This window comes from Rhodamnia argentea, chromosome 7 (assembly GCF_020921035.1).
Source record: "Rhodamnia argentea isolate NSW1041297 chromosome 7, ASM2092103v1, whole genome shotgun sequence".
Taxonomy (NCBI): domain Eukaryota; kingdom Viridiplantae; phylum Streptophyta; class Magnoliopsida; order Myrtales; family Myrtaceae; genus Rhodamnia; species Rhodamnia argentea.
In genome coordinates, this window is record NC_063156.1 from 7,825,107 (window position 1) to 7,847,110 (window position 22,004).

General features: G+C 39.3%; 2 protein-coding genes across 6 annotated transcripts; both read left to right on the forward strand.

Annotated features, from left to right (window-relative positions):
* The first annotated feature begins 7,500 nt into the window (after positions 1–7,500).
* On the forward strand, positions 7,501–14,584 carry LOC115732525 (RING finger and transmembrane domain-containing protein 2). 2 transcript variants are annotated; one of them, XM_048283150.1, is made up of 9 exons: positions 7,501–8,029; positions 8,206–8,837; positions 9,944–10,029; positions 10,137–10,305; positions 12,349–12,437; positions 12,783–12,947; positions 13,053–13,130; positions 13,470–13,573; positions 14,181–14,584. In XM_048283150.1, exons 2-9 carry the CDS (start codon positions 8,225–8,227, stop codon positions 14,284–14,286), a joined length of 1,410 nt encoding a protein of 469 aa, XP_048139107.1. In that variant the 5' UTR covers positions 7,501–8,029; positions 8,206–8,224; the 3' UTR covers positions 14,287–14,584. The 2 variants fall into 2 exon arrangements, with proteins under 2 accessions (XP_048139107.1, XP_048139108.1); XM_048283151.1 differs by having other exon boundaries at positions 7,504–8,029; positions 9,953–10,029.
* Positions 14,585–17,037: 2,453 nt separating this feature from the next.
* LOC115732564 lies at positions 17,038–20,940 on the forward strand. Of its 4 annotated transcripts, XM_048283140.1 has the most exons (3): positions 17,947–18,574; positions 18,987–20,738; positions 20,882–20,940. In XM_048283140.1, coding segments are annotated over exons 1-3 (1,797 nt in total). In that variant the 5' UTR covers positions 17,947–18,530; the 3' UTR covers positions 20,883–20,940. The 4 variants fall into 4 exon arrangements, with proteins under 4 accessions (XP_030519085.2, XP_030519086.2, XP_048139097.1 ...); XM_030663225.2 differs by lacking the exon at positions 17,947–18,574 and adding an exon at positions 17,038–17,503 and having other exon boundaries at positions 18,987–20,940; XM_030663226.2 differs by lacking the exon at positions 17,947–18,574 and adding an exon at positions 17,511–17,926 and having other exon boundaries at positions 18,987–20,940.
* The last annotated feature ends 1,064 nt before the right edge of the window (positions 20,941–22,004 follow it).

Below are 22,004 nucleotides of genomic sequence, written 5' to 3' on the forward strand. Positions count from 1 at the left end.
GCAAAATACTTAAAATCTTTTTTCCAAACAGATAATAACTATTATGTTATTGTTCAATGTGCAAATTAAGGATATTAGATAAAAAGCATCTATGTAACCACGATTACATGACCCATCATATATCACATTTTTTAGTTTGCTCCCTAAAATTCAATTAGGACCTCTCTTTTAGAAAACGAATTTAATAAGTTCAAATTTTGTATGGATGAACAAATAGACGAAAAAATTATAATAACTATTATATTATTGTTCAATGTGCAAATTATAAAACGTTTCTGAACCACAAACAGTTCCGATTTTGTGAATAGTGTCAGGTGGTCTAGGGTTTATTGCTCCAGCTGGTCCAGGGTTTGCTTCGCTGTGGTCTAGTCTAGTGAAGTTATCTCTCTCTCCGGTTGCCGGTGATGAGGCAAAAGGAATTTGAGACGAAGGAGGAAGAGGGACTAGGGAGCAGCTCGAAAACTAGAGGGTATGTTCGAGAGAAACAATGGTTTAATGCCATATGGATTTTGTGGGAAGAGGGTGAGAGAGGGGTTTATGGTACCACTGTTGGGGCGTGGTTATGGCGCCACGATGCCCGGAAAGTGTCAAAGAAGAAATGCGGATGTACATATAAGTTATCTTTTATATTATCCATTAGGTTTAACACAAGTCTTTGTAGACAACTATTTGTTCTTGGTATCGGTGGCAAAACAATGATGAGGTGAAAAAGTTTCGAGGAAAAAAAAAAATCGAAGGGTGAGGAAGAACAATTATAATGGTAATTTAGGACTTAAATTACAGCTTTTTGGTAATTTAGCTTTGAGCAGAAGAGCCCTTCTCTTCGTCGCTTGTAACATGCATAGCATAAAACGACCCATCAACATTCTAAGCCAGTCCACCTCATGCATGGTATTTATGCAGAGTAAAACGGACGAGGGGACGAGGGAGTATGCACACAGGGTGGGCGGCCAAATCAAAAACCAGTGCCAGGAAAAGGTGTTAATAGGCGTTAATTGGTGTGCTAGGTGTTAGTAGGGTGAGTACCACCCGACCAGATGTTTCTTTTTGTAAATTTTGGAAGAATTATAAAAAAATATTACTAAATCATTTCTTTTTCTACCGAAACCTAAACCAGAAAAACATAAAAAGACAAGAAAAAAAATACATTTTGGTAATTTAGTTTTGCCAAGAAAAAAATAAAAAGAAAAGAACTTATCACATGCATAAACATATAGTGGAAAATATTGAATTTTTGAAAAAAAAATTGGACTAATCTGACTCCAATTTAACAAAAATTCTAGCCAAAAATATTTCTTCTAACAAAATAAATTTTGCCAAGTTTGTTTGGAGAAACTAGAATTCCCGATCCTTACCAAAAAAAAAAACTAGAATTCCTGATTTAGCTCTTAATCACCTTAGTTTTGGTCTAACTAAGGCTCTTTAATCAAATCAATATTAACAAATGTGATTAAAAAATCTAAAAACAAAAAAAAGGATCAAATGAAGAAGAAATATTGACAAATTGGATTAGGAGCATTTCTCTCTTTAATCAAATCAATACCAATACCCCAAAATAGCAATATTAAGGCTTCATTTGTTTCGCGAAAAATGAGCCCATTTTTTTAAAATGTTTTCCAGGAAGTTAATTTCCAGGAAACTTACCATATTTTTTGGTATTTGGTTAAATTATGAAAAAACTCAAAAAATATTTTCCAGAACTAGCTTATTTTCCGATCCCAAATTCCAAAATATCCAAAAAATATTTTTCGGGAAGTTATTTTTCACAAAACAACCATAGCCTTAGTTTAGAAAATTTTAGATTCCTTAGTAATCATGCTCATGCTCATGTTGCTCAAGCCAAAAATATTTCTCTTAACAAAAGAAATTTTTTGAAAAATTGTTTGGAGAATTTAGAAGTTCTAACTAAGATGGCAAGGGCCTGCTTATTCTAATGAATATTACAAAAAAAAAATTATGCCAAAACAAATCTAAAATTAGAAAAAATTTATGAAAAAGGAAAACAAAAAGTTAAACATCAGCTAGGATGAGGCGTTAACGTTACCTTAACCTTACCTGAGGGGCTTTATCATAGGCTAAGTTTCTTCAATAAAAATAATCTGAAAGAATAAAACATAAAAGAATTGAAAACAGGCTAAAAGAATTAAAGAATTGAAAAAAAGGCCCATTCAGGAACAATTGATAAAATCTAATATAATCTAAAAATTGAAATTATCATGCGTGCATGCAATCCGGATCAAAGAAGAAAACCCGCATTATCATAACAAATTGGATTAAGAACAATTCTCTCTTTAATCAAATCAATATTACTACCCAAAATAACAACAAAAAATTCCAGCCAAAAATATTTCCTTAAACAAAATAAATTTTGGAAATTTTGTTCGGAGAAATTAGAAGACTTGATTTAACTCTTAACCAATCTTAGGTGGCAAGGGCTTAGGCTCTGGTCGTTCCAATGAATATTACAAAAAAAAAATTATGCCAAGAAAAATCTAAATTAGAAATCCGATTAGAGACCAAAAAAAAACTTTTTCACTGGCTAAATTGAACAAATTATTTTGTGAAGTTGATGATAAAATATATTATTATCTAAAATGGCTGAATTTAAAAAACTATGCTGTCAAGTTGATGATAAAATATACTATTATGTAAAAAGGCTGAATTTAAAAACTATTCTGTCAAGTTTATGATAAAATCTAGTATTATCTAAAAATAATCTCAATTTAGGCAGCATCGATAACAAATTGAACACTTCTAACCTGCTGAAGCTTTGCTCATTCTAATGAGTATTATATAAAAAAACATTAAGCCAAAATCTAAAATTAGAAAACCTTCATGAAAAAGGAAAACATTTCAGACAAAAAGTTAATCTTACCTTAACTTTACCTGAGGATGAGGTAAACTCATGACCTTACCTCACCTGAGGAGCTTTATCATAGGCTATTGGCCAAGCTCTTCAACAAAATAAACCTAAAAACCTAAAAGAGTTAAACATAAAAAAATTAATCGGCATCGAAAATATCTAATTTTTTAATATATTAGTTACACATGATACAGGGGAGGCACTGAATATTAGTATCTTTCCTAAAATGGGTATTTTTTTTTTTGGGTCAAATCCTAAAATGGGTATTTAACCAGTGTAAAATCCATAAAGAAAAACTAGGACTTGCCCAACTTTTATCATGAATTTCAAATTCCCCTCATTTTTTTTTCCAGTTAGTCAAGATTTTTTTTTTTCATATGTACAGATACGAGATATAGTCCCCAAATTCAAATGAGGACCTTAATGTGGTTGGAACTGTGAGACCACCGCTGTCTATGATCGCCTAGTCGCAGTGATCGCTTATGAACATCGAGAGAGTCATCTTAATTTGTGACCGTTGTTGGGACGGTCGCATGTGAACAACCAACCACCGTGACGGTTGTCTCACTTGTCGCCAGCCCGGGTAGCACCAACACTTGTGCACACCCCCACACGCAAACATGGATGGTACGGGTGCGCCCACGCACACGCAGAGACAGAGCGACCACCACGAATTGTTCGAGCAACGTCGACCACTACACTTCGATGGTCACCATCAGTGCCGAGGGTGGCGTCCACCCCGCGGGATGGTCGTCCACGATGGCGTGGCCGACTTCTTCAGTTCCTTTCTTCACCATCTTCCATCCATGTTTTCTATTTGGAAACTTATTTGGGATTTACTGTCTTTTCAAAATGTGCCTTCGAATTAACTTTTATATCTCTGTGCAATGAAAACGCAAACTGCAAAATTGAAATATGAAAGGCCAAACCTTAAGGTTGTCGAGGTCCTAATTTGTGAGCATAGTTGGGGTGGGCGGGTCGCGAGCGGGCACCCCCGGCTTAGGTCCGGCGGGTCGCCGAGCGACATGCAGCGATAACGGCGGCACCCACGAGCCCATTGCCGCTCTCTCTCTCTCTCTCTCTCTCTCTCTCTCTCTCTCTCTCTCTCTCTCTCTCTCTCTCTCTCCATTTTTTTTTCAAATAAAATTTTAGCCTTTTATATTTCTTCATCCAATATAAATAAATTTAAAGAAGGAAATAATATAATATGCCACTTAAAAAATAAATTTTTTTAAAAAGCCATCTATAAGAGAGAAAATAATTTAAAGTGCCATGTCAACATTTTCCGTTAGGTAAATTGATAGCTTAACAGAAGAACTTGATTGCACTCTTTGAAAGTTTTAGGACTTAATTGCATTTTCGCGACAAGTTTTAGGATTTTTAGAAACCATTTCTCTTTTCTCGGTCATCCCACCTCCATCCATAAACGGCGTAACTCTTTAGCTTCATCTGTTTTGTAGAAAATAAATAAATATTTTTTTAAATGTTCGCTTTTTATCTCTTGCAATAACAAGTAAATAAATAAATAAAAATTATTTTCCATGATGATACTCATACATCAATTAGTATCGCTAATGAAAATATTTTTAGTTGATCAATTATTTCAAGCAATTGTTTTCAAGAAAATTTTCAAATACTTGATTTTTCGCTAAACAAACGGGGCTTTAATTAAACAATTAATAACTAGGGGTAATCGGCTCCAAGATGGGTGATTCCCACCCTATAATCTAGAACTGCCCCATAAGGGCCGATTCTGCAAAATAAGAATCGTGAACCATTCACTCGTTCCATGGGCACATCCAAGAATCGAATGAATTGTATGAGTCACTGACGAATCACCGGCTCGAATCAATTTTGATGTGCAATGAATAATGAAATTTCTTAAAAGAGATAAAATCCCCAAGGAAATTTCATATAATGATATATGGAATGCCTTTATTGTTTCAAATAAAAGTCTGATCATAGGTATTTTTGTTATTTATTTTTTATGAAAGTTTTTTTTTTCTTTTTTCTTTGTTTTTTCCTTCTTCTTCTTTTCCCTTCAAGAAAGGAAACGGCATTGAAGATGGCTGGGCGGTCTCACCTCTGGCCGGCAAGGGTTGCTTTCGCTTGGGATCGTTGGAAAGTTGTCGCCTCTTGCTCAATCGTTTGGAGGATGTCGTTTTCTTGTATTTGCTCCTCGTCGTTAATGTTTGTTAACTAGAGTTCCTTTCTTTGAGTTACGCTACGAGATGCTTCCACATTGATTGACGGAACAGGGTGCATGGTCCGGGCCGGTCCGGTCCCGATATGGAACTAGGGATCGGACCGGTAGTCCCGGCCCCAAATTTTCAGGACCACGGACCGGACCGGGACTAGCGGTCCGATCCCCATCCCGGTCTCGGCCCGGTAGGATCGCTAATATTAGTTACTTATAAAAATCTAACTCTTTGAATACAATATGCTTCAATTACATGTTAATTTAGAATCTATACCCCCGGTTGAATAAAAAAAAACAAGTTGGAATATCATCATCTTACTATGGAAAATGACATCACATTAATGCTCTAGAAGTAAGGCTTCTAAGTAAAAAAATATGAATGATCTTGAAAACAATGTAACTGCGTTCTACATGTAGTTTTGGCACAATAAAAGAAGATGAAAAGATTGAAGTAAATATAGGTAGTACAACATAGTTAGCCTCATATAAGAAATGCAAAAAGAAAGCCATTTTTCACAAGTCATTATGAACATGGAAAACAAAAACCTCAATCAATCACAAACAGATAAAAAGTATAGAAGAGAGAAACATTAGGTGGCACGAAGTTCACCAGATTTACATAATGGAAACCGGAAAAAAAATCAAGATTATGGCATGATTCCTCCAACTAACCGAAAGGCGAAGGTGAGACGTGAGTAGGGAAGCGAAGGCGAGACGTGAGCGGAGAGGCAACAAGGAGACGCAAGCAGAGAGGACTTAGGAAAATTATGTTAAATAATTATGTTAACTAGTTCTTTTTTTCTTTTTTATTATTGGATTATTTTGTTTGAAGTCAAACATTTCTAATTATTTTTATAATTTTATGACTATCTATATATATTTTGAACGGTTCGGTCCGGACCGGTCCCATCCACCATGGACCCGGGGACCGGACCGCCCCCCTCAAAGACCGGACCAACCTGGCCGGTCCGGTCCGGTCCAATTTGCACACCCCTAGGTAAATGAGCCCCCAATTTTATTTATTTATTTATTTTGTGCCGCTAAGGCAGGCGAATAATTCGGAGGGTTTAAAAGCATCATAAAATTTAAATTTTCCCTCCACTATTCTCTCACGACAGATTTCTTCCCATTTTGCACTCAAATCTTCACCAATTCCCTTTTCTTTCTTTTCCCGAATATGGCCTAGAAGTACATCTTTAGAAAATTTACTTTATGTGGGCCATTTCAGTTCAAGGTATTAACCTAATTACACGGGAACTTATGAAGGGAAAATTTGTTATAGGTGTCTCAATTTGAGGTTTTTTTAGATCAAAAAATAAGTTTGAGGTGAATTTATCCCATGTGAATTAATTTGGGATTTGTCGTGATATTAAATATTTCGTAATCAAGTCCCCGGGCTTTTTGTTTTCCTAACCAAACCATTTCAGCTTCACAAATTGTCTAATGAAGTCTCTCAGGCGCCAAGCCCCATTGAATTCAAGCTAGTGAGCCGGTCAGCCAACGCCGGAGTGTGACGTAGATGATCTTGGGACTAGACAGGGTTGATATCAGCTCTTCGATCCGTTGACCGTTTCCCATTTTACTTCTCGAAATCCAATCCCAACGAGACGGGGGCTTGTATGGCCTTTGTGCTTAGAAAGCTGGTCGATCATTTCACTTCCGTCGGATCATTTTGCGAGGCAATCTTCCACTTCGTTATGGAAAATTGACATCGAACCAGCAGTTAAAAACAACATGAAAAAGCTCATGGGCATTAGAGCATGGCTTACGTACAGAGAAGCAAAAAAGAAAGAAGAACAGGCAAACTGAATATGTTATGCGGGACGCGGTTTGGTAAGAGGAAAATGAAATTTGGATGAAAATGTCTTTGATCGGTCGAAATATTTAGATGGCTAACGTCGGGTCCTTATTTGAAACTGTCATGACCACTTTATACTCTTATTTGAGACATAATTTAGAATTAAACTTGTCTTTGGACAAAAATGCCCTTGCTCGTCGGAATATTTAACCGGCTGACATTAGATTTTTATTTGAAATTGCCATAGCCACTTTATGTACTTATTTAAAATAAGATCTACTTTATGCCCTTATTTATAATATTTAAGAAAATTCTTTCTTTGGATTAGATGGGGCTCCCTGATCCGTCGCCCGATTTCTCTAAATCCAATCCAAACACGACAGAGCTAGTATTATCTTGTGCTTAGAAAGTCGCTCGATTATTTCCATTCCGTTGATCATTTCGCGAGGCAATCTATCATTTCATTTGGGAAAATCAATATCGAACGAACACTCAAAACAACACGGAAAGTTCACGGGCGTTAGATCGTAGGTTACGTACAGAGAAGCCAAAAAAAAAAAAAAAAAAAGAAAGAAGAAAGGGGCAACTGTAAATTTATGTGGGACGCGGTTTGGTCTTCTAAGAGGAGGAAAATGAAACTTGGAACAAACAGAAAACAAAGGAGCATTGGTGAACCCAGCAACGACGATGGACGGCCCCCATGCTCGTTTTAACTGTTTCCCTTTGTCCTTTTCTTCTTCTTCCTAGTTCCTTCTTCTCTCTCTTAGGCGAGAACAGAGAGGTGAAAAAGTAAACGGGTCAGAGGAGAGGGAAAGGGAAAGACCCACCTGTTCCTCTTCTTCGGATTTCCAATTCTTCTTTTGTGGGGTGGGTCTCTTCTTGATCCTCAGGCCTGCCCTGTTGCGCACGCTATCGAGTTCTTCTTTTTCAAGAGAAAAGTATTGGCACTTCGCAGAAGATCGCTGATCTTTGGTGCATTTTGCCTGGGTCCGGTCAAATTCGAGCTGCTTATCGTTGCTGGGTCGCTGACTTTTGCGCACCCTATCCCTCCTCTCTTTATCCCTCTCCATTCTTGGCGATTTGAATCGGGTAGTTCTAGGGTTATGGTTTCTCGCCTCGAGCTTGTGCTCTGATCCCGCCGATTATCCACGGAGTTTCGCTCTCGAAGGTGCGTTTGGCCCTCCTCGCTTGATTTGCCCTTTTTTGTTCTTGTTGGTCCCACTGGAAGCGATGTGGCTCTTCTTTGTGTCTTCTTGATTGGGTTTTCCGATAGAGATGGATCGAGGTTCTGAATTTCAAGAATAGTTTAATCGCGGGTGTGTGCTTGTTTTGTGGGTGCTTTAGGTTTTCGGCGTCTAGGCAAATGGAGGCGTCTGGCGGCAATTCGGACCCGTACAGAGGATCATCCGTGACTGGGAGTAGTGGTAGCAGTAGCAGTAGTAATTCGAGAAGATACAGTTTATTATCGGCTTCGAACCTCATACAGTCGCCGATATCCACTTTACTGGAGTATTCGGGTCTGTTAAGAACGAGGCCAAACCATCTAGAAACTGAGCCTTTGTTCCATGGAGGGGTCTCTGGAGGTCTTCACAGTCGGGCCGAGGATTCTACAGTGTCGAGCAATGATGGGGAGGTTTCGATTCGGATAATTGGAGCAGGAGAACAGGAGCATCATAGGGAGAGGGCTGGATTGGTGGTGGGTCAGCAGACGAGAGAAGCTGGTGCAACAAATGAGGTGTCTACACGATCGTCGGCTGCAATAGAGGCAGCCGATGGTCAGGGAGATGCTAGGAGTGGAGCAGGCGAGGGTGCTTCACAGCCTGGGAATGGAGGCGGTGATTCAGAAGGCGGGGAAGCTAATGGCAGGGAGTCTTCGTACCAGAGATATGATATTCAGCAGGCCGCAAGGTGGATTGAGCAGATTCTGCCATTCTCATTGCTCTTGCTGGTGGTCTTTATCCGGCAGCATTTGCAAGGTATCTTCCTGGCATTTGGTAGTTTGCACTATTAGGAGATTGATAGTTTGGCTAGAGATATATGCTCATGAGAGAGCGATAGTAATCTTTTCAAATGGCCAAATTCATAGTGATGATAGTCGATTTTAACTTTCTTCTGATGTTTGTATGCCTCATTGTGATGCTGCATGTTATATTTGATCACATGATTCCAAAAACTTGGGGTGCCTGTTTTGATTTTGTTATGGCAAAAATGCAAGAGATAGAAGCTGAAAGTGCACGTTGAAGCTGTGTTGGATGGAAATGCTAGTATAGGTTATGAACATCAAATAGCAATATCAAGTTTTTTGAATTCACTCTACCGATGGATGACTGCTGCTATTTGACATTGATGATCACTATGAATGAGCAATCCGGAGATCATTTGGAAGTTGATACGCCTCATTATAGGAAAAAATGTGAAGGTTTGAGTTTGGCGACTAATAATTCAAGGCTTGGTTGTTATAGCTGAAGCTGCTCTCTGTCAGTGTTTATGTATGTGTGGCTGCTTCACTAGAACTTTTTTTTTGTTGAGTAGCCCTCTCTCAAGCTCACTCTTCTTAAAATCATTTTTTTTCCGGTGAATGTTAAAATCAATTGAAGTGAAAACTTGCAAGAATGTTATAGACTTATGGTGAAGGATGAATCTTTTTGATCTTTCTTTAAGAAGTTAACAAGTGTTATGTTTTAGGCTCTTTCTCCTGGACTAGAGTGGATAGACAACTTTTAGTATTTGGGAAATTTTGTGGAGGAATTAAAGTCCTGATCTTTTCTGATTTGGCCAAAATGGAAGAAAACATTTTTCGGATATGGTAACAACGAGTCATTGTGAAGGCAAAAGTAGTTGTCATACTTGGTCACACGGGGCAACAATGTGATTTGGCTCCTTGGATTGCAAGCGGTGATTGAATTTTGAATTTTCTTGCGGAAATACTAATTTGTAGTACAGTATAGTTATTTGAAAGTAGTATAGCTTTCCCTTTGTAGGTCTGTAGAAGTAAATGCCATATTATCTTCCTTTTAACTAGAGGAATGTATGTATGAGAGTGGAGTTTCATGTTGAGTGATTCGCAATTCTTTTTGGCAAGGAATTACAGGTTTCTTTGTTACCATTTGGATTGCCGCTGTCTTGTTCAAGTCAAATGACATCCTACGGAAGCAAACAGCTCTAAAGGTTCTTATTTTTCACAAATATGGCTTTTCCTTATTTTGCAGGTAGTCTGTATTTGCCAGAGTTGTTTGATTGTTTGGTTAAGAGGGGCAATTTGGTTGTGGTTGCAGGGGGAGAGGAAAATTTCTTTTCTTATTGGTATTTCACTTGCATTCACACTTCACATCGTTGGGGTATACTGGTGGTACCGAAATGATGATCTCTTGTACCCATTGATCATGTTTCCTCCCAAGGGAATACCCCCTTTTTGGCACGCGATGTTCGTCATTGTAGTCAATGGTATGTCTTTTTCTCCATGATACTAGATATATTGTTGGTAATGTAACTTTCTTCATTCCCTCACTCCAACAATCTTTTCCAGTTTGTGGTGTTGCGCTTGTGTGCTAGCCTGTGTTACCATCCGGACAAAAACCTTTCTACTCCTAACTTACATGGCATTTAAAAAGAGCAAGAGAATGGGGAAATTCCTATTTAAGCAACGGACTGATTAGAATGTAGCATTCAAGGATTGTCGATGCTGAATTACACTATGATATCTTTTTGTAGGCTTATCGACAATCATTCATGAAAAGCCAAAAAGAACCATGGAAAACTTTCCTTTTATGACTAGATCTCCCCTTGCAACCCCTGACATAAAAGATCTTATGCCTCTGAATCATAACTTTGTTATATTATATGATTAAGCCACCATGGAATGCCAGTATTTCGTGGGAACCTATCTTTAGCTGCCGCAAATCAGTGCAAAGAAGGGTTTTTTTTTTAATACCATAAAAAAAAAAAAAAAAAAAAAAAAAAAAAAAAAATTTTTTTTTATGAAGACCCCAAAAACCCTCTAAAAGCTGTTATATTATATGATTAAACCACCAAAAAAAAACAATATTTCGAGAAAACCTTAAAAAAAAAAAAAGGTTTTGTCTGTATCACCGTGACAAATAAATAGTCATCCGACTGCGTTGGTGGGGGGCACTGATTAAATCTCACCAAGTAAGATTAAAAGCTATGACCGGTCAGCAGACATAACTGCAGGCTACATCTGTATGAAGTCTTTCAAGTATAGTACCGTTGTTGAGCAGAGACACGACTAACTCAGCATATACTGCATATCAGTACTTACTCTTATAGGTGTATTGTGTCATTTGTTGCCAGAAATAAATTTTGAAATAATGTAGACAGAGTCTTGAGCTTTCTCGTAGCTAACCAAGGAGCCCATGTTGAGTGAAGCAATGTCTCCTTGCTTAGTGTTTTGTGCCAAGATTAAGGTGTAGGATCTGGTCAGTCTTGAGCTGATTTTGGTAGCTGCTAAACTGGAGGGATTGTTTCTCTTCTTCCACTCCAGTGCAATAATATGCAGAGATTGCTTGACATTATGCATTCATCGGACTGAAATTTTTATCACGGAAACAACTTGAGTCGATAACGATAGCAAGAGACAATAAAAGAAGGTAAATTGAGAAAGGTTCACTTTTGGGATCAGGCTTGCTCTTCAGTCTGCCTTTGTGTGCTTTGTGCAGCTTTCTATTGAACAAAGCTTATTGGACTGCTGCCGCTTCCCCTTGGGCATGCCTCCTATGCTCAATTGATTATAGTGGGTACCTGCGGGTTTTGAGAGGAGATGGATGCTGTTCTATAGAAAGCAAGGAGGAGATTAACAAGGAAAATTCTGATGTGGAACAGGACAGACTTTTGAAAGGATGGGTTTAAATCTGTAGAAGTGGATGGATTATTGAGGATCCTTCATTACCCTTGTAGGAAACTATAGCTATGACCTTATTATCCTCAAATATCTGATGTAGCATGTCAGTTATATGATCCTCAACTGGTAGATCTTAAAATTAAACGGCAGGAGTGGAGCATTTTTACTTTTAGGCATAATCACAACTGAAGTACGTGTGATAGAAGAATGTGTTAGCCAGGGGATTCTGGAGCCAAAGCAAGAGTAGAGTGGCCTTTCCTGATAGGTGCTATGTTACATTCTCTTTTGAAGGCTTATTGTGAGCAGATGGAAAGGTAAATATATCTTTTCCAATGCTGGTCAGTTTAACATAGGCATGTGGTGTACAGAAGCACAAGATCAGTGCATGTTTGTTAAGTAATTGTTGTGATCCAAGTCATATGACTGGCCTTTTTTCCTGCTGTATTATTATACCCTTCATAGTTTGTGGACAAAGTTTTGTTTCAGTCCCCTTCTAAGTTTCTGAATCTCGTTTCTTTTAGATGCCTTCTTTATTGCGTATGCGGATTAACTCTCACGTATTTGCTTGATGAGATTCTGGACATTATTCCTTCAGTGTTTTCTGAATTTCTGAATTGTGGTTCTTTTAGATACTTTGGCCCGGCAAGCAGCTATGGTGATCAAGTGTCTTCTACTAATATATTTCAAAAACAGTCGAGGGAGGAATTATCGCAAGCAGGTGAGGTCAAATCAGATAATTATTACACTTGTGCATTTAGGGAACTTGTGATTCTTGAAATTCTTTGTTAGAAGAGTAGAATATGTATGTTCCTCATCCTAGCTTCTTTCACCCCTCAGCTCTCTCGCTTTGTTCTCCTTACCTGCACTCTTTCACATCTTTACGAGAATAAAAGCTCTAGGTGTATATGGAGTTCTGTGTGTTGCCCTGTCACTTTATCAATCTACTGGTGCTGTCTCATAGTGTAATTTTTCCTGGAAAGGTTTATGGTTTGTACTGGATGCACCAAAACACATTTATTTGGTTTCAATACTGATTTCTAACTCAGTATCATTTGTTTTGCAGGGTCAAATGCTAACTCTGGTAGAGTATCTGCTTTTGCTGTACCGTGCGTTACTGCCGACACCTGTCTGGTATAGGTTTTTCTTGAATAAAGAGTACGGAAGCCTTTTCTCTTCCCTGATGACTGGGTTGTATCTGACTTTCAAGCTCACGTCTGTTGTTGAGAAGGTAGAATCATTTAAACTTACATCTCCTTCTCATGGATGCACATTTCAAGCTTATGTCCTCCTGATATATTTAGGTCTTATATTCTTGTTATGATATTGTTCTCAGGTACAGTTCTTTTTTACTGCATTAAAGGCATTATCTCGTAAGGACATCCAATACGGGGCTTATGCAACTGCTGAGCAGGTTATTGGACTTACATTTGCTATTCCTCTCTGCTTAATATTTTGAACTGAATGTTGCATTTCTTATCTCCATGCTACTGTTCATTATGAGAGGACCAATAGGATTTTTATCCACGGCTTTACTGGCACTTATACATGATGAAACGTCATCAGCTAGAACAATAGCATGCATTGATGCCTATCATATGTGCCTGGTTGCATGAAATGTTTGTACTTGTCTTTTCAGCTTCTACTGGTCATACAGTTCTGTTCCTTCCTTTCTTCCAGTTGGTTTTTGCTTTGTTGTGGGGCATATATGAGAGTTTCCCATGCATTGAAAGAGTTACTTTATGTTATGCAGGTCAATGCGGCTGGAGATTTGTGTGCAATTTGTCAGGAAAAGATGCATGCTCCCATCTTACTTCGCTGCAAGCACATCTTTTGTGAAGACTGCGTCTCTGAGTGGTCAGAACAACACTCTCTCTGTTGATGAAGTTCTATATTGACCTCCAAAAATGGAGCTTTTGCCACTTCTAACTGCACATTTCAGCTTACAGATGCTTATCGTTTTCACATCTTTCGTTTTAATTGATCGTGCAACTTTTTGTCTGTTAAAAAGAATCTCTTAGAGCCTGGACTACTCAGAAATGAGGCCTGACGTAGATTTACATCATTTTGGCTGTAAATAATATTTATTACTCCGATAATCTCTCAGACAATACCCAATACAATAGGGGAAGAGAGAAAAAGTTGCGTGTCAAACAAAATAAAAGTTGAGCAATGAAGTTCTTTTTAAAGAGTGACTACTACGCAAAAGTTTTGTGGCAACTCCACGAAAACTAATAAACATATTTTGGTAGGACTGCCTGCTTAACACTTTTGATACACTGTGTTCTCTAGGAAAATGATGCCAAACATGGCTCTACTCATCTTCGAGTGGATGCATGCATGTTCACTTCCAATCATGATTGTTGTTTGTGTTGTATTTTGCTATCATATTCTTTTTGTACTTTATGTGGGTTGAAGCGCTGGTTTGGATCAAGGTCTCATGACCAATTTCCTGTACAAACAGGTTTGAAAGGGAAAGGACATGCCCACTGTGCAGGGCTTTGGTGAAACCCGCAGATCTTAGATCATTTGGCGATGGATCGACGAGTCTGTTCTTCCAGATATTTTAGGAGCTTATACTGTTAAAAGCCTTGGAGTTTTATGGAGAAGGCGAATCCCAGGTACCATCTTATTGGCATTTTCAACCACAGAGGCAGATCCTCCAATATCTTGCTGTGTCTCATATTTGTGTTCCTCTGAGAAAATCAGATTGATCAAAGTAGCCCTGAATTGTAAACTGGCTATGTGTTCATATGTTGCACGGAGTGTACTTAACCTCTGGTATAGAAGAATGTTTCATAGAAAACAATCAACATATGTAATTGTACCCAATTTTCATCAATGAAAGCCTTCTTCCATTTGAACTGACATATATGCTTAGTGCCGACTGCTAAGGTATATATGCTTTCGTCTTATAGGTTGCTTAACTTGAGGTATTGAATTTGTGACGATAGGGGATTTAAAATTTGAAGTAAAGAACGCACATGTCTGAGTTCTAGGTGAGGAGAGAACGTTTATGTGATGCAGTGTCATGATTTGCTATTGTTCATCTCGATATTCAATCCATAATATTTCCTTGAATTGCAAAATGCCTCTGGCTAGGATGGTTCCTATGTGAATTGCTCAATAACCACATGAGTCCTGTGTCGGTACGAACTGATTCTCGGATCTTCCTCGCATATTTGGCTATGGATGGAGAATTTTTCAGGTAATCTGGAGAAAAAGAGCTGCACCAGCTAATTCACAATACCCGTTCACCTCCTCTTCTCACTCGCTCTTGAATTCCATCACTCTCATGTTTTGTCACTTTGGTCTTAATGTCTCTCAGTCTCATTCACTATGTCTTTCAACTTGGCGCATTGTGCGCTCCCAAATTTGATCTGCATCAGAGATAACCCCTTGAAGTTTTCATATCAAAGACCGGCTTCACGGTTTCAAGTTCCGAACCTGTTTGACATTCGATCACCTGGCTTGCAAGCGATGCATTTTGAGGGCATTTTGAGATGGTCGCTTGCGGGGGTGATCTCGCTCGCAAATTGAAATTGATAGAAGGGAAATGAAACCCTATGAAAAGGTTAAGAAGTAATATAATGATGGAATATATGCAGCAATGTCGTAAAACCTTGGGCTCGAAATATCCTAAAGTCTTAACATTTCTGTACCATTCTTAAGTCCGCTAGTCTTAGGTGATAGAAAGTCAAACGTTGCCGTCCGTTGAACTGTTTGATCGTCTTTTCGAGGATACTTGGTGCTGATGCAACATTGGGAGTAGGTGTCGCGGCAATAACGTTGATTTTTCGCAAAATGAAAAAATATAGAGAGTTGAATTAAAAGTAGAAGGATTAAAAAGATAAATTAAAAAAAAAAAAAGGTGGGACCGTTCTCAAGAGTGGTGATCTCAGCCAATGGATGGCATTATGCTCGCGGGGATTGTGGGGTGGGACTCTTTCGGATCTCAACAGCTGATCCGACCCGATTAGAACTCGAATAGTGAGAGATTAGTATTCATATTTATCGTTGAATTTTGACGAACCTCACATGAAATCCCTCGTATTATTTATGTGGAGTCTAACAATAGAGGCAAAGGAAGCACTTAAGCGTCTTCCTCCATTATTCTCCCATCCCTTACATCACAAGGATCATCGTATTGAGCGAGTGTTGTGCGCCACATCAATGCCGAATATTATGGAAACACACAATAAAGAGGAAAATTACTATTGAGAAAAAAGTCATCCAACTTCTTCATCACTCGTGACACATGCATCCATTTCTTTTGTTTGCCCACGCCAAAGTTTCGAACCCGGCCGACACCCTTGTTGCATGCATGGTCCGGATGTTTTACGGCTCATCTGCACCACTCAGTACATGTGTTCAGGACTTTCGGTTTATGGAGGTGATCGATGAGTGGACGGTGCACCCGGCCTGCTCACTCCCGGACGTGCTTGAAAAGGAAATGGCCATGCTTGGATTTGGCCAAGGCTGTCTCGGTCGCAGTCGGGGAGGCTAGCCTTGGATATAATGTTATCGCTCGAGAAAGCCCTGCCCGCTCAACTTTGACTAGGGCCATACGAGGACATTTGTGAGTACAAATTTATGTTAGAAAAAATTTCAAATAATGGCATGAAGTGTCTTCATTATTTAAAAAAAAAAAAAGCACAATCAAGGGTATTTTCGTCTTTTTACATTTTCTATTTTTTCCTTTTTTTTTTTTTCTCTTCCTCCTCGCCGGTTGTCGTGGGCCGGGCGAGGGCTCACCTTGCCCTACCTAGGTGAGGGCAACCCTCGCCACATCGGGCAAGGGCTCACCTCGCCCTGCCCGGGTGAGGCCTAGTCTCACCTTCGGCCGCAAGGGCTCACCTAGCCCCCGCCGGGCGAGGCCCGGTCTCGTGACCACTAGCGAGGCCACCTTGCTCTTGGCCACCTGAAAAATGAAGGGGAAAAAAAAGGGAAAAAGGAAAAAAAAATCGAAAAATATAAAAGACAAATATATCCCTGGTTAAGTCCTTCTTTGATATAAAGAGGGCACTTCTTCGATCCCTTATTTAAAATAATATCTATTTCATGTGCTTATTAAGAAAAAAATGAGTGCACTTCAAATCCTTAATTGAAATTTTCTCTTTTTGTATGTTGTGATCAAGCTTGGGCAATTCATTAAACCTGGCTAGTGGTTAAAAGTGGAGGAGGTTTTTTTTTTTTTTTTTTGGTGGTCACAAAAATGGAGGAGGTTAGGTGATGACAAAGAGGGCGATTTGTCCTGCTCATTTTCATGTGGGAAGTGTTCCGTCTGTGGAAGCATTTGCATTACGGTGTGTAGCCCCACACACCATTCTTTTCCCACCTATCTGTCTTAAATTATTGTTCTTGATTCGATTACTTGTTTTTTTTTTTTTTTTTTTTTTGGTCGGGTGTCTCTTTTTCTTCTTTTGGAGAAGAAAAAAATCGTTGTTTTTTTCGCTTGATGTGATTCCTCTTGCTCCCTTCCTCGGTGAAAGATCTCATTTTTGCCTTGACTCCCATGCGACTCGAGATCGCCATCCTGCGCGCGACTGCTCATTTGAAGTCATCGGCGAAGTCCCATTTGCCCCAGTCAACCCTAAATTCTTTGCCCGTTCGTTACTTTGGTTGGGTTTTCTTGGTATTCGCATTGACTCCCCTGGTCTTGACCGATCCCCCACTTGGGCAATCGTCGATCGGCGCTGCCTTTCGGGGAGAGACGGGTTGATCCGGACACTGTCGCCATCGCGTTGATTGTGCTGGGGGGTATTGAGCGCTGTGTTTCTTTTCCTGGTAATGTTTACGAGTTCCGATTCGAGCGTTTCCGTCTCTACTTTGTTGGGATGGTTATAATTTTGCTCTTTTCTGGCATCTGAGTGCGCCATGCGGTACAGAGCCGGTTGTGCCCTTTTTGCTGTTTGGTTCCAGTAGATTTTTGTGTGGATGAGGGGCGAGAATAGAACTGTGCGGTTCTTGATTCGGTTTGGGTGAGGTTCGAGAGGACTTGTCTCGGTCGATCGTTTGATTGATGCTTTGCTATTGGTGTGGGAAAGTCATGGGTTTGCTTCAGGAAGTAGTCGTTAGTTTGAATTTCTTTGTTAAGCGTCCGATGAATGTGTGAGGGAAATGACGGCAACTGGATTGTTATCTTGTTACTCTGCAATTGAATTATGTGCGTGCTTCATGGCTCTTCGATTGCTGAATCCTGACTGCAAGTTGCTGTTGGACATTACTTTTGGTTAGAGGAAACGAGTGATCTAATTTGTGTGGCAATACAAGGTCTTATAAGAAAGGCTATGAGTAACACAGCCCATCCACAGGATAGGGCATAAAGGGATCCGGTTTGGTTCGGCATTTCCTTTAAGAGTAATTTATAAGCCTTCGGGGGTTGCATTCCTATTTTTGTTTATGTACCCTATGTTATTACTTGCCTAAGTCTCTTTTGAGATGTTAATTGGAGTCTGGATTCTTCCAGTATGCGGAAACTGACTTTGACTGAGATGTGTTACTATAGGGGTAAGGTCCTCCACACGAGGTAGTTGAATATATGACAGCCTGGTCTCTACTTAGATTTTGGATGATATCCATACTAAAGTGCATGATCCATAGGAAAAAAGACCAAATTACATGCTTAGTTGTGGGTGTTGAAACACTGAGATAATTCGTCTTTAGTATTCCAGTTACTGGTTTTTCATGACACAGGACAAGCGGTTCAAGTGGCATATCTCTTGTGAAATGTTGTGTCATGGTATCTTGGAAAACCTGAATGGGAAGCATATTTATCGTTTTCTATATGATGGGTTTTGCACTTCTACCTTGAATGCCTTTAAGCTGGAGGCCTCTTGCAGCAGTTATTATCATCATGTGTATTGTTCTTGTCTTTCCGATATATGTATAAGATCAAAGGTTGACCTGTCAATTCTGCAAATGGTTTTTTACTTTTTCCTCTCTATTTGCTACTTTCACTTCCGACCATAGTGGTGCTTCTCTTCTTGAGATGTCAGCATACTAATGCTTGTGGCCCAATTCCTATAGTGGTTCTACACTGCTTGAATTGGTCTGAACTGGCTATCACCAATTTCTTGAACGTTTAACTTGTATCTTGTGGGTACCTCCATACATCTTGACGAATCGCTGCCTTGAACTTTAAGCTAAAGCTGTGAGAACATAATGAATACATTCGTTGCGTGACCATGATGTGTTCCCTGATTCTGATTTCTTTTCTTTTTTTTCCTGTTTCATTCATATGTTGTTTAAGTCTTTTGGTTTTCTTTAGGTTCTTTTCAATGGATGCGGACCTACATGTATTGGCAGAGGAGTTGCCCCCGTCCACAGAGAATGGCAATTTGGCTGATGTTCTATCTAGAGAGAATTTGATCCCGCCAGCAGTATGTGCTTTATGTCACACAAATAGTGTTGCGAATGGTGATCAGGAACCATCTAATATATGTGGGGATTGTAAAATTGAATATTTTGAGAACCCAATCAGAGAATCCCGTGACAGATTTCGCAGAGGAAGTAGAATTAGCAGAGGAAGATCTAGGTACAGCAGTTCTGAGTCTACAGAGAGTCGATTCTCGCGACATTTCTCACAAATGATTAATTTGATTAGGCAAAACCAGTCCACTGCCTATATGCATGAAGATAACTTCTCAGATGGTGAAAGTTCTGCAAGGTTATTGCAGCAGACAAGTACCTACACTACTCCAAGTGGCTCTAGAAGATGGAGGCACGTGGCTTCTGATGCAGAGAGTGATGGTTTTGACAACATGGATTCTACTTATGGGGAAAGCGACACAACTGTGGGTCTTGGTCGGTTAATGGTATTTCATGGTGAGAGCGATGGAGTTTCCTTTAGTGCGTATGGATGGGACTCAGACGCATCAATTGATGGGCGTAACAGTATGATAGATGCGGAAGTATTCTTTCAACCAGATGAGACCAGTAATCCAGACAGCAATAGTGATACTGATATTGATCCAATGAATGCTGGTCTCAACCACTGGAACTTGGATGACGAAGAAGAAGATGGAGGAGACGGGGAAGAAGACTATGCAGAAGAAGATGAATGGGAAGAAACTGATGCAGAGGAAGACATAACTGAATCAGCAGAGGGCCATGGTCAGATTCAAAATGCTGTTATTTCAAGTCCAGCCGAAGGCAGTGACCCTCCTGACTGGAGTCACTTGATTGTTTTTCCCCAAGAGGGAATGATACGTTGGAGAATCCGGCAAAGTAGGCAAATAGTTCTCCGTGACGTCATTACTGATGTAGACGAATCACAGTTGCCATCAGATGTTGGGCATTCGGGAGATTATCTGGACACAAGAAGTTTCGAAGAATTGCTCGAGTATCTTGCAGATAATGAGAACTCGCGTCGAGGAGCTCCTCCTGCAGCAGTTTCTTTTGTAAATAGTTTACCTCTCATTGTCATTGATGAGGATACTCCGAAGAATGACGACTCAGCCTGTGCAATCTGCAAGGATGTCTTAACAGTTGGGACAGAAGCGAACCAGCTTCCATGTCGTCACCTGTATCACCCCTCCTGTATCCTGCCATGGTTGAATACACGCAACTCATGTCCCCTTTGTCGCTATGAACTTCCAACCGACGATAGAGACTATGAGGAGGCTAAACAGAACATCAGTAGGAGCAGGCAGATTGATGATAGTAGTAGCTGGAGGGGAGTAATTGACAACAATTCCTCAGATGGGGCTGAAGCAGATGAAGAGCTTGAACTGGACCAAAGTATTATAGAGCAGGGAGACACATCAGATGGGTATCCTCGTGTTGACGGTTCTCGTGGGGAGGCTGGAAGAGGCAGATGGTTAGCCCTCGCTGCTGCTCCAATTATTAGCCTTGTGGGTGTGGCTCTCGTGTTGTGGTTGGGGAATCCTCTTGCTCAGGGGAGAAGAGCAACTAACTATCGCAACTTCTCTGATGGGCATTTAGGCCAGGTTCCTGCTTTTGGCGCTTCTGCATCTAACAGAAGTGGTCGCGCAAACAGGAGATGGTGGTTCCCTTTCTAGTGCGTTTTTGGCTGATGAGTAACTACGCCAGTCGCTAATCCCGTTATCAAAGATATTATTTTAAGCAGGACTCATGTTTTGAAATCTTTGTTCCTCTGATTCTGAATGTGTGCTGATCGGACCCTTTTTTCGCGGATTAGAGGCTCCGTGATCGATTGCTAATTTCCTAGCGTGGTGAGTCGAGAATTTTCTTGGCTATTGAAGAAGTAAGTTATATTATGCAATGCAGCGACTTCCAAGATGGGGGCTGTTGCTGTCAAAGCGATCACCGATCTGTGGTGGTTTTTTTCGGTTCAGATTGTAAGATGATGTCTTGTGTTTTGGGTTCTTGAAAGGCATCCAGATTGTACCACTGAAGGTCAAAAACAGATGGAGATGTTTGTTGCATTTATATCAACGAATGGAGGTGATTCAAGAACAATAAGGGGAAATCGTTTTTTCTCTTTTTAGTGTAAGCTTCTTGCTTTCAGTCTATGAAAAACGTGTGTTCAATAGATCAATTAGCTTTTCCGTTGTTCAAATACCGAAAAATCGCAAAAATAATTTTACGAGAATAGTTTTCCTATAAACAAACGGATTTTTTTGTTCTCCTTATTGGACATTTACTATTACTCGTGGGGAAATTTTCTTCACGTCCTACGGAAGTCGATCAACGCTCACAGCGTTTTGATTGCAGTACTAACCATTACCTTAATACGCCTAACATGAATTGACTACATATGAAGCGTTTGCATATCTGGGAGTTATTACATGTACCCTTTCTATGAAAAATACTATTATAGCTATTCCTAAAATGTCTGCCTCTTTTATTTCACTTACTTTACCTATAAACACGGCTGAAATTTATATTAATAACAATAAAATTTGCTTATATTGTTATTAGCATATAATCACATATTATTATTATTATTATTATTATTATTGAATAATAAGTAGTTTTTTAATAAATTATATTATCTTGCTAATACATAATTATTTATTCTATCAAAAGTTATTGATAATTTAACAACTAGTATTCATCATATAAAGATAATATTATTTATAATTTTTTCAATTAACATACAAATATTCACATACTTAAATTATTTCACTTACACCCTTAGAAATGTAATGATTGTAATAATAGGGTTAATTCCACAAAAAATTTCAAACCGGTACACATATGATAAAAGTTACCCCAAATTAATTTTTTGATCACCAAAAATCCCTAATTGTTCATTTATATTAATAACATAATTTGATTCGCATAGTATGCGATTACTTTG

Excerpts from the sequence above, each read along its gene's own strand:
- LOC115732525 (XM_048283150.1), top strand. The coding sequence starts at position 8,225 with ATGGAGGCGTCTGGCGGCAATTCGGACCCGTACAGAGGATCATCCGTG. Across the intron at positions 13,131-13,469 it reads CTTATGCAACTGCTGAGCAG|GTCAATGCGGCTGGAGATTT; the intron begins GTTATTGGACTT and ends TATGTTATGCAG. Across the intron at positions 13,574-14,180 it reads GAAGACTGCGTCTCTGAGTG|GTTTGAAAGGGAAAGGACAT; the intron begins GTCAGAACAACA and ends CTGTACAAACAG.
- LOC115732564 (XM_048283140.1), top strand. The coding sequence starts at position 18,531 with ATGCCTTTAAGCTGGAGGCCTCTTGCAGCAGTTATTATCATCAT. Across the intron at positions 18,575-18,986 it reads GCAGCAGTTATTATCATCAT|GTTCTTTTCAATGGATGCGG; the intron begins GTGTATTGTTCT and ends GGTTTTCTTTAG.